This window comes from Sinocyclocheilus grahami, unplaced genomic scaffold (genome assembly GCF_001515645.1).
Source record: "Sinocyclocheilus grahami isolate Dianchi unplaced genomic scaffold, SAMN03320097.WGS_v1.1 scaffold1065.1, whole genome shotgun sequence".
In the NCBI taxonomy this organism is placed as follows: Eukaryota; Metazoa; Chordata; class Actinopteri; order Cypriniformes; family Cyprinidae; genus Sinocyclocheilus; species Sinocyclocheilus grahami.
In genome coordinates, this window is record NW_015506244.1 from 15,421 (window position 1) to 31,107 (window position 15,687).

The following is a 15,687-nucleotide window of genomic DNA, read 5'->3' on the forward strand; positions in this document are numbered from 1 at the left end:
AATCAAGCAAAAAAAAGACAGACAGAAAATCACTCACTCCTTTTTGACTGAATCACTTTAGTAGCCCTAAAGATTAATCTAAATTTATTTATAGAACTAAATGTCTGCTTGAAAGAATGAAGAATATGGTTAACAAGTTGCTATAAAGAATGCATAATTAGCCTGTATAACCATTGGTATTGCATTAAAAAGAAGACCATGTTCTTGTTCTGTATGAGAAGTGGTTTTATTTAATTTTAATAAAGGCATGTTGTGTGTCACCAAATCGGACTATCTATCATGATAAAACCTTAATATCAAACCTATATAATGAGTTTGGAAATTTTTGAGAAATACATTAAACCAACTAAACCCATTAGATTTTAGCCGACTAAATTTACTATAGATTTAGTCAACTAAAACTAACAATTCAGGTGACTAAAATATGACAAACTAAATGGCATTTTAGTCAAAAGACTATGACTGAAACTAAATGAAAATTTGCGAAATTTGTCAAAATTAACACCGCGACTGAGCTTCGGTTGTCGGTCAGGAAAATAACCTAAATGAACAAAATGCTGTCATTATACAATTCTCTGCCAGACTTACTAAGATCAGGAAACTCAAACTTGCGTACACGAGCAGAGACCAGACGTGAGATTTGATCGTATAGCCACCGCTCACGTCCATATTGATAAGTTACAAGTTTTGCATAGAAACGACTGTACGCCCACTTTTCTGTCGTAAGCTCGTTTCGTAAATGAGGCCCAGTGTGACCCATAATGTGAGATTTCAGAATGAGATGAAGCACCCAAATGACCTTTCTTTAGAACAGTGGTTCTCAAAGTGTGGTACTCAGGCTTACTCTAGTGGTAGGCAGAGGAATCACAATTATTTTAAAACGCAATACATTTTAATTTAATCTAAGGTTTTTTTTTTTACAATGAAGTACAGTACAGTTTTTATTTAACTTTTAGGTACAACACATTTTAATTGAATTATTATTTAAGTTTGTTTACCTGTATGCACAGTGCAGTTCAAACAGTGTATTTACAATGTTAAAATGGCTGACAACAATAAATATTCTTATTAGGAATAAAACTGCCTCGTTATTGAACTGTGCAGAGCTGTAGCTGATAGAGGTGGGGGAAAATCGATACAGCACAGTATCACGATATTTTCCGCGGCAATACTGTATCGATACACGGACGCCAAGTATCAAGCTTTTAAAAGGCAAGCGCAACCAAACATACACAACAATGGCGGAGTATATGGAACTGTTGTTGCTGCTCAAGAGTTTGCTAACGCTTCTTCAGCAAAGTGTGGATTTACTTCACCAATATTACAACCAACAGCAGAGACGCATCATATAGTGAATTGGTGGGTTTTTGTTAAATGTGAGCCAAAATCATCACAATTAAAAGAACCAAAGACTTAAACTACTTCAGTCTGTGTGCACTGAATTTATTTAATACACGAGTTTCACAATTTGAGTTGAATTACTGAAATAAATGAACTTTTCCACGACATTCTAATTTATTGAGATGCACCTGTACTATTTGGTAGAATAATAAAATCAATGTCTTCACAGTCCACTAGATGGTGGTTTTGATTTTTTTTTCTGGTGAGGTCAGCTGGGTCACCTTCAGCATGCAGTAAGTTAGTGAAATAAAGATGGTGGCAAGTTATCAGGAAAGCCTTTCCATGTTTAAATTGGATGTTTATGTAAACGTATATGTTTTACATAAATGCTTTATTTGAAATTTAACAGTAATTTACTTTGCAACTTGAACAAAAAAAAGTTTGTTCAAAATACCTGTAGTAGCACAGCAGTGCATACCAGTTTACATTTAATTAAGGTGGACTAGACTAGACTAATACAAATAGTTGAGTTTGCCAGGTGCAAACAACATTTATGACAGGTTTTCATGGAAGTGTTGGTCAGTTTGTCTGCTTGACAATCCCATTTTGCACTGCAGCAATAAAATCGAAGTGAGAAACGTTTCTTTTTAGTTAAAAACAGCTAGATTTTGCCAAAGTTTTCCTTTGGGGACATAATTTGAAGTTGGAAAAAGGTAATAAATTGCAATAGATTTAAAAATCGCAATAATATTGTATCGTGATAATATCATATCGTGAGGCCTCTGGTGATCCCCACCCCTAATAGCTGAACAGTTAGGCCTACTACACTACTGTATTTTAATGTTGGTCATTATGGTGATAATGAGCCAAATAGAGGTGGTACTTTGTATAAAAAGTATGAGAACCACTGCTTTAGAATAAACATGACATGATTGTGCATAGTAAGAAGAGGAAGAACAGAGATGAAACAGATCTTTATAAAGCACCTTTAGGTCTTTCATGGCATCCAGCTGGCTAGTTGCGGTGGAGATCAGGGCATTGACGGTTAGCTCGGCTCGCTTGCGAAAGTGCTGCTGGCGCGTGGCGTAACACACGGATCGCGCTCGGTTGCTGACAATGTGATATGCATTCCACGTGTCTGAGTCCATGTCCGCTGTGCACTCTTTTATAGACTGCAGGGAGAGAGAAACTTGGTTTAATCAGACACAGTGAATTCTAGAAAACTAGAACTACTCGTGTTGACCTGCACAGTGACGAGTTTCACTCACAAACGGTTTAGCTCAGTGGTTCTCAACTGGTTTGGCCTTGGGACCCATGTTTTCCCATGGTCATCAAGCCGCGACCCATTTATATTTATACAGTTAAGTTGGTATGAGCCACCACAGTCATTTAAACACATACAAATTGACACCAAGTGAAAATAACATTGGATTATTGGGTTATGGAAACAACAGTTAGCATGGTGAATATACAATACTAACATGAACCGTTAATGAAACATGGAAACTGCTCCCGAATAATAGACTGAATATCATATCTTCATGCAAAACCTTCGCAGCTAACACACGCAGTACCAGTTACGTGATTTATCGGTACTGAACTTTTATTTCACACGCTGCATGTTCGTAGTTTCTGCGCTTTAGTGAAGTAATCTCTTTACTTGCACTGCATCTGACAGAAGTGTCAACAGCTTTCATGCAGGTCTTTTAAAAGAGAAGTCTCGCATCAGAAAAACATTTAGAATTAAGTTTTTTGTTGTTGATGTCATTTCTATGGTTGTACACTCGTTGAGAAACACTGGTTTAGCTGATATTGCACCTATAAAATAGCAAGGTTGTGGCTATTGACCCTACCATTTCTTCAGTGCAAGGGTAAGTCCTGCGGCCCTCCACCTCCGATTGGCAGTTGAACAAAGCCACGCCCAGTTTGGACAGCTGCTCCTCTGACAGGCCGCTGCAAGTAGCTTTGAGCTGAGCAACAACCTGTTAAAAAACAACGACAAGCAATGTGTCTTTAAGGGCAGAATAACAGCTTTAAGTCTGCATGAACTTGATCTTTTTATAAAAATGGCCAATAGCGTTTTGCAAAGGAAAACTTTTAAATCGTTCACTATCCTCTACATAGTGCACCCAAAGTTTTCCTTTGGGGACATAATTTGAAGTTGGAAAAAGGTAATAAATTGCAATAGATTTAAAAATCGCAATAATATTGTATCGTGATAATATCATATCGTGAGGCCTCTGGTGATCCCCACCCCTAATAGCTGAACAGTTAGGCCTACTACACTACTGTATTTTAATGTTGGTCATTATGGTGATAATGAGCCAAATAGAGGTGGTACTTTGTATAAAAAGTATGAGAACCACTGCTTTAGAATAAACATGACATGATTGTGCATAGTAAGAAGAGGAAGAACAGAGATGAAACAGATCTTTATAAAGCACCTTTAGGTCTTTCATGGCATCCAGCTGGCTAGTTGCGGTGGAGATCAGGGCATTGACGGTTAGCTCGGCTCGCTTGCGAAAGTGCTGCTGGCGCGTGGCGTAACACACGGATCGCGCTCGGTTGCTGACAATGTGATATGCATTCCACGTGTCTGAGTCCATGTCCGCTGTGCACTCTTTTATAGACTGCAGGGAGAGAGAAACTTGGTTTAATCAGACACAGTGAATTCTAGAAAACTAGAACTACTCGTGTTGACCTGCACAGTGACGAGTTTCACTCACAAACGGTTTAGCTCAGTGGTTCTCAACTGGTTTGGCCTTGGGACCCATGTTTTCCCATGGTCATCAAGCCGCGACCCATTTATATTTATACAGTTAAGTTGGTATGAGCCACCACAGTCATTTAAACACATACAAATTGACACCAAGTGAAAATAACATTGGATTATTGGGTTATGGAAACAACAGTTAGCATGGTGAATATACAATACTAACATGAACCGTTAATGAAACATGGAAACTGCTCCCGAATAATAGACTGAATATCATATCTTCATGCAAAACCTTCGCAGCTAACACACGCAGTACCAGTTACGTGATTTATCGGTACTGAACTTTTATTTCACACGCTGCATGTTCGTAGTTTCTGCGCTTTAGTGAAGTAATCTCTTTACTTGCACTGCATCTGACAGAAGTGTCAACAGCTTTCATGCAGGTCTTTTAAAAGAGAAGTCTCGCATCAGAAAAACATTTAGAATTAAGTTTTTTGTTGTTGATGTCATTTCTATGGTTGTACACTCGTTGAGAAACACTGGTTTAGCTGATATTGCACCTATAAAATAGCAAGGTTGTGGCTATTGACCCTACCATTTCTTCAGTGCAAGGGTAAGTCCTGCGGCCCTCCACCTCCGATTGGCAGTTGAACAAAGCCACGCCCAGTTTGGCCAGCTGCTCCTCTGACAGGCCGCTGCAAGTAGCTTTGAGCTGAGCAACAACCTGTTAAAAAACAACGACAAGCAATGTGTCTTTAAGGGCAGAATAACAGCTTTAAGTCTGCATGAACTTGATCTTTTTATAAAAATGGCCAATAGCGTTTTGCAAAGGAAAACTTTTAAATCGTTCACTATCCTCTACATAGTGCACAGAGCTGGGTAGTAACTGATTACATGGATTACGTAATCAGATTCCAAAAATTAAGTACTTGTAATTAGATTAAAGACGTAAACAGCGTATGCTGTTCTGTGTCCACGGCGTCACGCGGATGTGTTGTTTTCATTCAAATTAAAAGCACAAACAACGTAGGAAACAGATCCGGCGTGACACAGCCAACACAGAACAGCATACGCTGTTTACGTCCAGCTGATATTCTCCAAAAATGGCACCAGGGTAATGCGGAGGAGAAAAATTGTTGAATAAAGTAGTTGTTTTTTTTCCTTTTGCGCACAAATAGTATTCTCGTAGCTTCGTATAATTGCGGTTGAACCACTGTCGTCACATGGATTATTTTACAGATCTCCTTGCTACGTTTCTGGACCTGGGAACATTACAGTTGCATTGCTGTCTATGGGAGGGTCAGAGAGCTCTCGGATTCCATCACAAATATCTTAATTTGTGTTCCGAAGATGAACGAAGGATTTATGGGTTTGGAACGACATGAGGCAGAGTAATCAATGACCATTTTCATTTTTGGGTGAACTATCCCTTTAATTTACATTTTAAAATACTCGTAATCAGATTACAGTCACTTTATGGATTACATAATTACATAGTTTACACAATGGTAATAAATTAATAATTTATTGATTCTACCCAATTCCTCTTCATCTTTTAAATGTTCCTTTCTAAAATGTCCTACTGCATATATACACTCAGAAAGTCTCCAGGTTTGTGGAGATTCACACAGGGATCAGTCATTAGTCAGATTTATTCACAGCATTTGAACACTGGATTTACAAAAATCATTTCAGGTTTAAGAAGTGTTTTTGAACATTCATTTTTATTTGAATTATCATCAGTAGGTTATTTAACCATGCATTGCATAAGCGTTGAAAGGCTTTTGTCTTTCAAACTCATTAAAAAACACAAATTTGATTGATGCTATTATACAATTACTAAATATTTCCATTTTTATAATTTAATTACAAGCTTTTAATTAAACTCACAGACCCCCTGCAGTTCATTTATGAACCCCAGTTTGGGAAACCTTGGTGTAACAATGTTTAATGCACTTTATGTTGTTAATTAATACAAATAGAATATATAGTCTTTTACTCTTTGTATTAATGTCAATACGGTACAAGATTATCCTATTTAAATTAATGCGATAAACGAGTTGGGTCAAAAGTAATCTAAAAGTAACCAAAAAGTAGTCCGATTACATCACCTAAAAAATGTATTACATGTAATTTGGAATCAGTAACAGACTACTATAAGTAATATAGAATATAATTGTATACTTGTATATATAATTGTATACTTATACAATAAGTAATCTACCCAGCACTGATAGTGCACTGTGCTATTCAGCACACAAAAATTAGTAAATATTGTTTTGTAGAGAATAAATATTGGTTGTAGAGAAACTGTAATTTTAATGCATATATCCTCTAAATGCCGATTTTGACATTGGAGCAAAAGTCTAATATATATATATATATCCTTAAGGCTAATGCATTCATACAGAAAGTCACAAAACCTCAATTTTGATTTCATGGGGAATTTATTTGATTCTTAGTTTATTTTCATTAGATTCCTAAAGGTGGAAGTAGCCTAATAAAAGCATGTGTCCTTGGTTTTACCTCATTTGCATACTGCACACTGCTGTTACAGTCAGTGCTGCTTGTAATAAGAGTACATTACATTTTAAAATGCTCATGATCACACTACAGTTACTTTTTATGGAATACATGATTACATAGTAATGCAATGGAAATAAATTATTCACAATTTCTCCCTGATTCTCTCTCGCTTTCTTTAAAAGTTTAATTGTCAAAGTTGTTTTCATATTTTTTTTTTTTTATTCTTTTTATTTTCATATAATGCAGGGATTTAAAAAAAATTGTCAGACAAATTCTTTAAAATAAAATATTTACATTAAATATCTCTGAGGCAGGTTAAAAAAAAAAAAAAAGTTGGTTTTTTTTTATTACTGAATTATTTATTACTAGCTTTTTATAAACTCAGAGACCCACTGCAGTTCTTACATTAAGCCCAGTTTGGGAAACCCTGGTGTAATGTAATGTTTAATGTATTTTATTATGTTGACATCAAACTGAATATTTTCTTTCCCTTTGCTTTTTTTCCTTCTTCTCAATGCAATGTGTTTAAAGGTAAATGTAAAAAGTTTGATTTAAAAAAAAGAAAAAAAAAGTAATTAAAAGTGACCTAAAAAAAATTCAGAATACATTACCTAGCTCTCTAGATATTTCTACTGCTATTTTTCATTGTATTTTTGATTGCACTTTATTTGTAATTAGAGTAACAGCCGTCGGCTTAGAAGGAGCTTTTTTTGTATTATTTATATTGCTCCATTCATGCACTTAAAGGGGTCATATGATGCTATTTTAAAGATCATTATTTTGTGTATTTGGTGTATCAGAATATGTTGACATGCTTTAATGTTCAAAAAACACATTATTTTTCAAACACTGTACATTATTGTAGGTCTTCTATGCCCCGCCTCTCTCAAACGCTTTGTTTTCTACAAAGTCCCTCCTTCCGACAAGCGCAGTCTGCTCTGATTGGCCAGCTGACCCAGTGCACTGTGATTGGCCGAACACCGCAAGCACTCGTCGAAAACGTAACGCCCCTTACCATAATCGCCAGCTTCATCTTTCAAAATAAATGTAAAGACAGAGCCTGAAAGGGGAACAGAGTCGCGTGACAGACACAGTGATGAAGCTGGTATGTGTTTGCAGTACACAAGGCACGGTTAAGACAGCTGACTCTACTGTCTGTCTGTCTGTCTGTCACACACACACACACACACAATAGCAAATACTTAAACTAATAACAAAACAGTAGCTGATTCAGAAGCGCCAGATTGTCATACCAAAGTCAGAACTACCTCCTCTCCTAGGTTCACGAAACGGTCGTCCATAAAATGCATTGCTGTTCTGTTGTAAGTAATCTTAAAGATTCCTAAATGCATCTACTTTCGGAAGGCCAAATAAAGTGCTTTTGCTTTCACCTAGAAACACACAGCGTCTCCCTGACATGCTGCTTCAACACTAACTGCGGTTACTGAAACCACGCCTTCTTTCTTTGCGTGCACATTTGGGCAGCATTATGCTAATATTTCCACATAGTGAGGTAGATATGTGGGGGCGTGTTAAGACGAGCTGTTTTAGGGGGGCGTGGCAGAGTCTTAACTTTGATAAAGAATATCTCCTTGGTTTTGAGACTTTAGTCTTTGCAACTTCAGGGATCTTATTTATGCACAATCAGCTTTGTAACACTCCAAAGAGAAAGGAAAACCTGAAATCGCATCATATGACCCCTTTAAATGCAAACTTTGGTTTCGATTTGAGCAATTGCCCTGCTATAGGCTTTTGGGTGTGCTAATTTAACAAGGCAGCCACAGCTGTTTTCTCTGAAGTGTTGGGTGGCTGTGTATTTGTTTGTTGCCTGTCAGCTGAGGCGGAAGCGTTCAGCCCTCGTGTGAAGACCTACGAGTGTGAAGACCTACTTTACCTGCGCGACTTAAACCAAGCAATGAACTTAAGTACTCTTTTCCCTTTACGCACTCCTTTCGGTCATCTCCCTTCCACCTCATGTGTTTCCATTACATTCCGGGTGTCTCGCAACAACGCTCTAACATCACTCGCAGCAATGCAATCTTGCTAACCTGCATCTTATCTGTACATCTTCTATTGCACCCCTTTCGGTTTCTGTGGGTCTCTGGAATTGTCAGTCAGCTGTCAACAAAGCTGACTTCATTTCTGCTTTTTCTTTGCAATCTACACTCAGCATATTAGGCTTGACTGAGACCTGGATTCATCCAGAAGACTCCGCAACCCCAGCTGCTCTGTCTAACAACTTATCTTTCTCTCACACCCCTCGTCAGGTCGGGAGGGGTGGGGCTACTGGTCTGCTCCTTTCTAACAGTTGGAAATACTCAACCCACTCCCCCATATGCAATTATAACTCATTTGAATCTCATGCCATCACTGTAATAGCTCCTATAAAACTCCAGGTTGTGGTAATTTACCTGCCTTCTGGGCAACTGGGCACCTTCCTAGAGGAGCTGGATGGGCTGCTGTCCTCATTCCCAGTCCACTTTTAGTCTTTGGGGACTTTAACATTCATCTGGACAAGCCTTATGCTGCAGACTTCTATTCACTCCTAGCTTCATTTGATTCCAAAAGCATTACCACTACAAGCACTCACAAATCAGGCAACCAACTTGACTTAATTTACACACGCAATTGTACTGCAGACAACATTTTGGTAAAACCCCTACACGTCTCTGACCATTTCTTCATTACATTTAACCTACAACTTCCTACCTGTGTGCCACCAACCCCTATACCGGTTACTTTTAGACGAAACCTGCACTCCCTTTCACCCTCCCAACTTCCCTCTGTAGTATCCTCCTCTCTTCCCTCACATACTCATTTCTGGATGTTAATGCAGTAAATGACAATTTATGCTCTACTTTAACTTGTCTAGACGATATTTGTCCTCTCTCCCCTAGGCCAGCACGAGCTGCCCCTTCTGACCCCTGGTTATCTGATGTTCTTCGTGAGCATCGGCCCAAACTCAGGGCAGCAGAGAGAAAATGGCGCAAATCAAAAGATCCATCAGACCCGAGTATGTATCGGTTTTTGCTTTCATCTTTCTCTGCACAAGTCTATACTGCCAAATCTTCACATTTTCACAAAAAGATCAACAGCGCTACAGACACACGTAACCTCTTCAAAACATTAAATTCTCTCCTCTGTCCCCCTTCACCACCTCCCACCACTTCTAAAACAGCTGATGATTTCACCACATTCTTCACAGAAAAAACTAGAACAATCAGTAGTCAGTTCTCAGCTCCACACACACAAAACCAACCGCATCCACGCCTAAAACTTCCCCCTTCTCCTTCTGTCCCCTCACGGTGGCAGAAGTATCCAAACTTCTCTCCAGCATCCTACAACATGCCCTCTAGACCCAATCCCCTCACACCTTCTCCAAGCAATCTCTCCTACACTCTTACCAGCACTCACACACACCCTCAACACATCTCTCCTCACAGGCACCTTCCCCACTGCATTCAAGCAGGCTCGGGTAACCCCACTGCTCAAAAAACCTACATTAAACACTTCTCTTATAGACCTCTACAGACCGGTCTCTCTCCTTGCATTCATAGCAAAAACACTCGAACGAGTTGCTTTTAACCAGGTATCATTGTTTCTTTCACAGAACAACCAACTGGACCCTAACCAGTCAGGTTTCAGGAGTGGCCATTCAACTGAGACTGCACTACTGTCAGTCACGGAAGCCTTGCGGATTGCAAAAGCTGATTCCAAATCATCAGTTCTTATTCAACAATTACCCCATCAAGTTTGGTCAGAAATTTTGGTGTAATTTTTGATGACCAGCGGACTTTCAAAGACCACAATGCAAAAACTGCTGGATATTGCAGGTTTGCATTACACAACATCAGAAAGATCAGGCCCTTCCAAACAGAGCATGCTGCACAACTTCTTGTCCAGGCCCTTGTCATCTCTAGGCTGAACTACTGCAATGCTCTTCTGGCTGGACTTCCCTCATGCTCAATCAAACCTCTACAAATGATTCAGAATGCAGCGGCACAACTGGTCATCAACGAGCCCAAAAGAGCCCATGTTACACCTCTCTTTATCTCCTTGCACTGGGTACCGGTGGCTCGCATCAAGTTCAAGACATTGATGCTTGCATATAGAACAGCCTCAGGCTCAGCACCCGCCTACTTCCACTCACTACTACAAATCTACATCCCCTCCAGAAGCCGGAGATCCACTGAACCCCTGACATTTTTCAAGCGACAGCTGAAAACTCACCTTTTTCGTCACAATCCGACTTCATCCTAAAAAATATATATATTTCCTTTCATTTTTCTCTGTCTAGCTTGCACTTATTTGAGCAATGCTTGAAACATGGACAAGCACTTCCGGTGTCTATTTGCCTCTTTAAAGGTCCCATATTGTCAAAACTTGTTAAATTAGGCTTTTTTCACGATTATTGAGGTCTAGGGGCTATTTAACTACCATATAAGTTTCAAAACACATCAAATCAGATCCACAGTCCAACACATCCACAGTCAAATGCACACAGCCTGCTTAAAGTAGCTGTGATTTTTCACGAACCATTGTGACTTCCGTAAAAAGTTGACATCAGAACCATAGTCACCGCCCCCAGTCCCACTCTCCTTTAGCCAAACCCCCAGACAACATCGCGTCCATGCCATTGCGGAGCAACAACACGGAAACATGTCGAAAATGTTAACTTTAACCACAAAATCAGATTGACCGACCTGTAATGTTACACTCTCACTCAGAGGATGGACGATCTGACAGGATTGTTACTATGAGGTGGATCACATCTAACGTGTATAGTAAAGACAAACTCACCGTGTCTATCTAGTCATGATGATGTACTGCAAACGTGAGCATTTTTGACGATCGTTTCTGTCCAGTCCGCTCGTTTTATCGCGTTTAACCACAGCTGTCGTCGGTTTTTTGTCTGGCAGTGGCAGCAGATATGCGATCAAATTTCTAATACGTCGATTCTGGCACCCAACAGCACAACAAGATTATATTTTAAGCTCCTTATGTAGCCGAACCTGTGCTGGTTTGAATGGGCGCCTCCAGTTTCCCCTTTGCTTTGCTGCCTCCAGCTAGCGCTGTGACGTCGGCTGACCCTAGTTACCTGTGGTTGGCCTGGCCGTGCGTCACTCAGAACACAACAGGCCAATCAGAAGAGAGGCTCATGAATATTAATTAGACAGGCCAAAATCGACCTGTTCTCAGCAGAGCTCCTGAGAGAGGAGCTGTAAAAATATATTGAGATGGTTTTTGGTACTTATACCGCAAATATATATTCTTATGGACATCAAAACCTCAAATAAAACTCCAGAAAGGTGTACAATATGGGCCCTTTAAAATGAATCACTTGATGTATTTCCCATTTGTAAGTCGCTTTGGATAAAAGCATCTGCTAAATAAATGTAAATGACCTAAAATGAGTAACAGATTACGTTACTGGCTAGTTTTCATCATGTAATTTGTAATCGGTAACAGACTACAATTTAAGTAATTTACCCAGCTCTGGATACAGTACTTTGAGCACTGCTTACTTGATTTGTATTTTTTGTTCCGTTTTGCTGAATTTGGTGACAAACTGCTTTGAAGCAATATGTATTGTATATAGCGTTAAGCACAGAAAAATGGCTTGACATGGATGTTCTATTGCCTATAATAAGCTGATTGTTGATTGTGAAATTCTTGAAAGTAAGATATCATACACATTACGCTTACTCGGAAATGGCAGCTGTCCAGAGGACTGAGCTCCATCTGCTTTGCTTCAGCCAAAAACTTCTCGTCAACAACACTCATTTCAAAGGCGGGGGTCTCTCCATGGAGCAGAACTGGGGCGATAGATTCCTGTGGCGGAGCAGGAGCGGGTGCAGGCTTCTTCAGCCAGTCAAAGAAAGCATCCACCTCACCATACTGCACAATCAACACCCACAGCATCACAAACCAAAGCCCCATCCTCGGCAACCACCCTGGCCTGCACACAGAAGATGAGGAAGCGTGTAAAACATAGCACTTAAATGTCCCTTATTTTCAGTTGCTCCTGAAACACTTACTACTAGCTAGCAACTTAAAATACATTAAATATGTGCTGCATGCAGTTCATTTAAAAACATCCTATATTTATAATTATAAACAAATTCATTCATTCTCGATTTTAAATAATAAATGTAAAACGGTTTTAACATTTAAATAAATGAGAAAACTCATTAAATATATACAGTGCACAGCATAAATGAGTACACCCCTCTGAAACTTAAATTCAGCAATTACTCTTTGCTTAGACATGTTAAGGTTTTTTATAGATATAATATTCCAGCAAGTCTGCTTGATCAGTTACCAGAGAAGAATGTTAAAATTATTCAAGAAAATACCATTTTCTTATCAAAGTGATAAAATGTTGTGTTGCAAAAAGGAGTACCCCCTCCTGAAAGTTACTAAATAAAGCTAAAAAAAATAATAATCTGGTTTAAGGTTAAGGCAAGTATTGATCAACAGGTATGTATGTTGAACCAAAACTGTTAAAGGTAAGTAATTTCTTGATAATTAAGTGTTATATGGCCCACTGAATCATACGCCGACTTAATGCTGACAACAATGAAACCACTTGAGAGAGAACTGTCAGATTTCTTTCTTAGCATAAAAGAGGACAATGGTACAAGAGGAATACCAAATTATTGTTTTAAGTGTGAAAATATAGCCAAAGTACCACAGAAATTAAAAAACAATGGACTTGTGAAAAGCCCCTGAAATAATCAGGTCTTCACTTTAAGCTTTCATTTAGTGATGAGTGAGTTTTTGCTAGAAAAAGAGCAGGAGAAACACTGTGAAAGTGTCTCAGAGCCGGCAAAAGCTGTGAAAAGAGTGACACTTTATCTCACGGAGTAAGATGCAGCATGCAGAAGTGACATGCATGGTTGTTTATCCACACCAGAACTACCGACTGTAGCCAAAGCACAATAAACTCATTTAGCTTTTTTCAAGGCCCATATTCACAAAATAGAGACTTCTGGGAATCCATACTCTGGTCTCCAGAGACCAATTGAATCATTTCTGATCTAACAGCAGCCAACATGTTCTGGTGTTGCTAGAGGAGGCGTGACGTTCAGTGGTAGTGAAGTTCTTCTATAGGGATGAATGAGTGCTGAAGGTGTGAGGGAATTGTGTTAATCAACGCTGTGTGATGTATACAAAAACCTGAAACTGAAGATGCTACCATCCCCTCATTCCCTGCATTATTGGGCTTTTTTTTAAACATGTATTCATTCTCCTGAGGTGAAAATCCTCCAGTGGACATGTATTTCACTCAATCGTAACGCTCTTGAACAGCTGTGGGGGATTCTGTAGAGACGAGCTGAGAAACACTCCCCATTAAAGACCAGCGCATTCAAGGAGCTCGTCCTCCAGGAGTTAAACAGCACAGATGTGAACATTTGTCATGAACTTGTACACTCAGTGCCAAGAAGTGTCAGAGCAGAGTACTTTAAGTTCTGGAGGACATACTAAGTTCTAGAATATTACACTTGGTTGAATTACATCTAGGTTGTACTCAATTCTGCAATCCTTCATTTAAACAAAAATTGGCTAAGTTTCTTATTTTACAGATATTAATGGCATGTATTTCTCTGTTTTTATTAAGAATATGTTTAATACATTAAAATGTTGCCATCTTTCTATGAATTACATTAATGATCATTAAGAAAATACATCTTTTATATTTAGGGGGTGTACTCATTTATGCTGTGCACTGTACATAAGCATATAGAGAAACCTGTATTGTTTTCAATAAAATAAATAAATAAACTGTTTTATCATTTAATAAATAAGCGAGGAACTCATAAAATAAATACATACAGAGAAAACGGTGTCACTGTGTCATAAATAAATGAATCTCGTTAAAAATCATTCTAAATGAGAAAAAACACTTAATAAAAATAAATATATAAATGGTAGAAAAACAATTACACACTTCACTTACAGAGACTTATTACTGTAAAGAAGGAACAGTCTCTCAGCACACGCTGGGCCTGCTGTTAAGCTAGATAACTTAGTAATGTGAGGTCTGCCTCTGAAACATGTCTGGGCTATCGGATCAGTGAATCAAAACCTTAGATCAGATCTTACTCATCATCTCAACTGGACAGTTACAAATCTGCATTTTATTCAGACATGCACGTTATATAAAATTAGACATGCATATACAAATATATTTGTACATATGTGTATATATACAAATCTATGATTTAACGATTGCATTGAACGTCCGTATCAACACATCCACTGCACTCACCTCGATATGCGCTACAGAGTTTTCTTTATAAAAACTTCAGCTGAGCTCAATCCATCAGCACTTATCTAAACCCTCCTGTGAGGATTCAACTGTTTAAATGGACTCACAGCAGCCAATCAGCGGCAGCGGAGTGCCACAGAAACACTGCGAGATTTGCTGGTTACAACAGGCGCGAGATTTTATGAGACCTGTGTGTTTTGCAGTGTTGCCAAGTCCGCGGTTTTCCCGCGGAATTGTGCTACTTTAACACTGTTGCTGCTGGTTGTTGCATTTTTTCATTTAAGGTACCTGCCAAGTCTCTTTACACACTCCTGTACAGTAGGTGGCGATATACCATAATTACAAGTTGCAAAAGCCAAGAAAAAAGAAGAAGAAGTTGTTTTTCATATCTGCAGGTTGAAGCCACATCATTAACACTATATTTAGCCCCTGATATGCTACTTTTACCAGGGATCCCCGCAAAAAAAACTGTATTTTACCCCCAGGAGATTTTTAATTGGGGATCCCCCTCAAAACACGATTGGGCTAGTTTTGAGCAGCAATTGGGTGGGTTTTGTTGTGAAAACATGGCAACCCTGGTGTTTTGTAACACTTGGAAGTGAGAGATTGTAAATAAAAACCTATTTATTGTCGTGTTTATACTCGTTAATTATGTAAGAATACGTTGTAACTATATAACGAACCCCAGCGGAGAGAGTTATGTTTTGAGTGTACGGGTGTTGATTGTTTTGAGTGTACGAGTGTTGATTGTTTTGAGTGTACGAGTGTTGATTGTTTTGAGTGTACGAGTGTTGATTGTTTTGAGTGTACGAGTGTTGATTGTTTTGAGTGT

The 15,687-nt window shown here is 38.7% G+C and overlaps 1 protein-coding gene across 1 annotated transcript in view; it reads right to left on the bottom strand.

Annotated features, from left to right (window-relative positions):
- The window catches only part of LOC107566260 (protein brambleberry), a gene marked incomplete at its 3' end in the record, with an annotated part of 28,732 nt that extends 13,790 nt beyond the window's left edge, over window positions 1–14,942 (bottom strand). The window contains exons 1-4 of the mRNA XM_016251651.1: window positions 14,856–14,942; window positions 12,290–12,542; window positions 4,653–4,781; window positions 3,786–3,971 (exon numbers count right to left, since the gene is read on the bottom strand). Of these exons, the coding sequence (XP_016107137.1) occupies window positions 3,786–3,971; window positions 4,653–4,781; window positions 12,290–12,523 (549 nt within the window). The remainder of the gene's footprint in view (window positions 1–3,785; window positions 3,972–4,652; window positions 4,782–12,289; window positions 12,543–14,855) is intronic.
- Window positions 14,943–15,687: the final 745 nt, after the last annotated feature.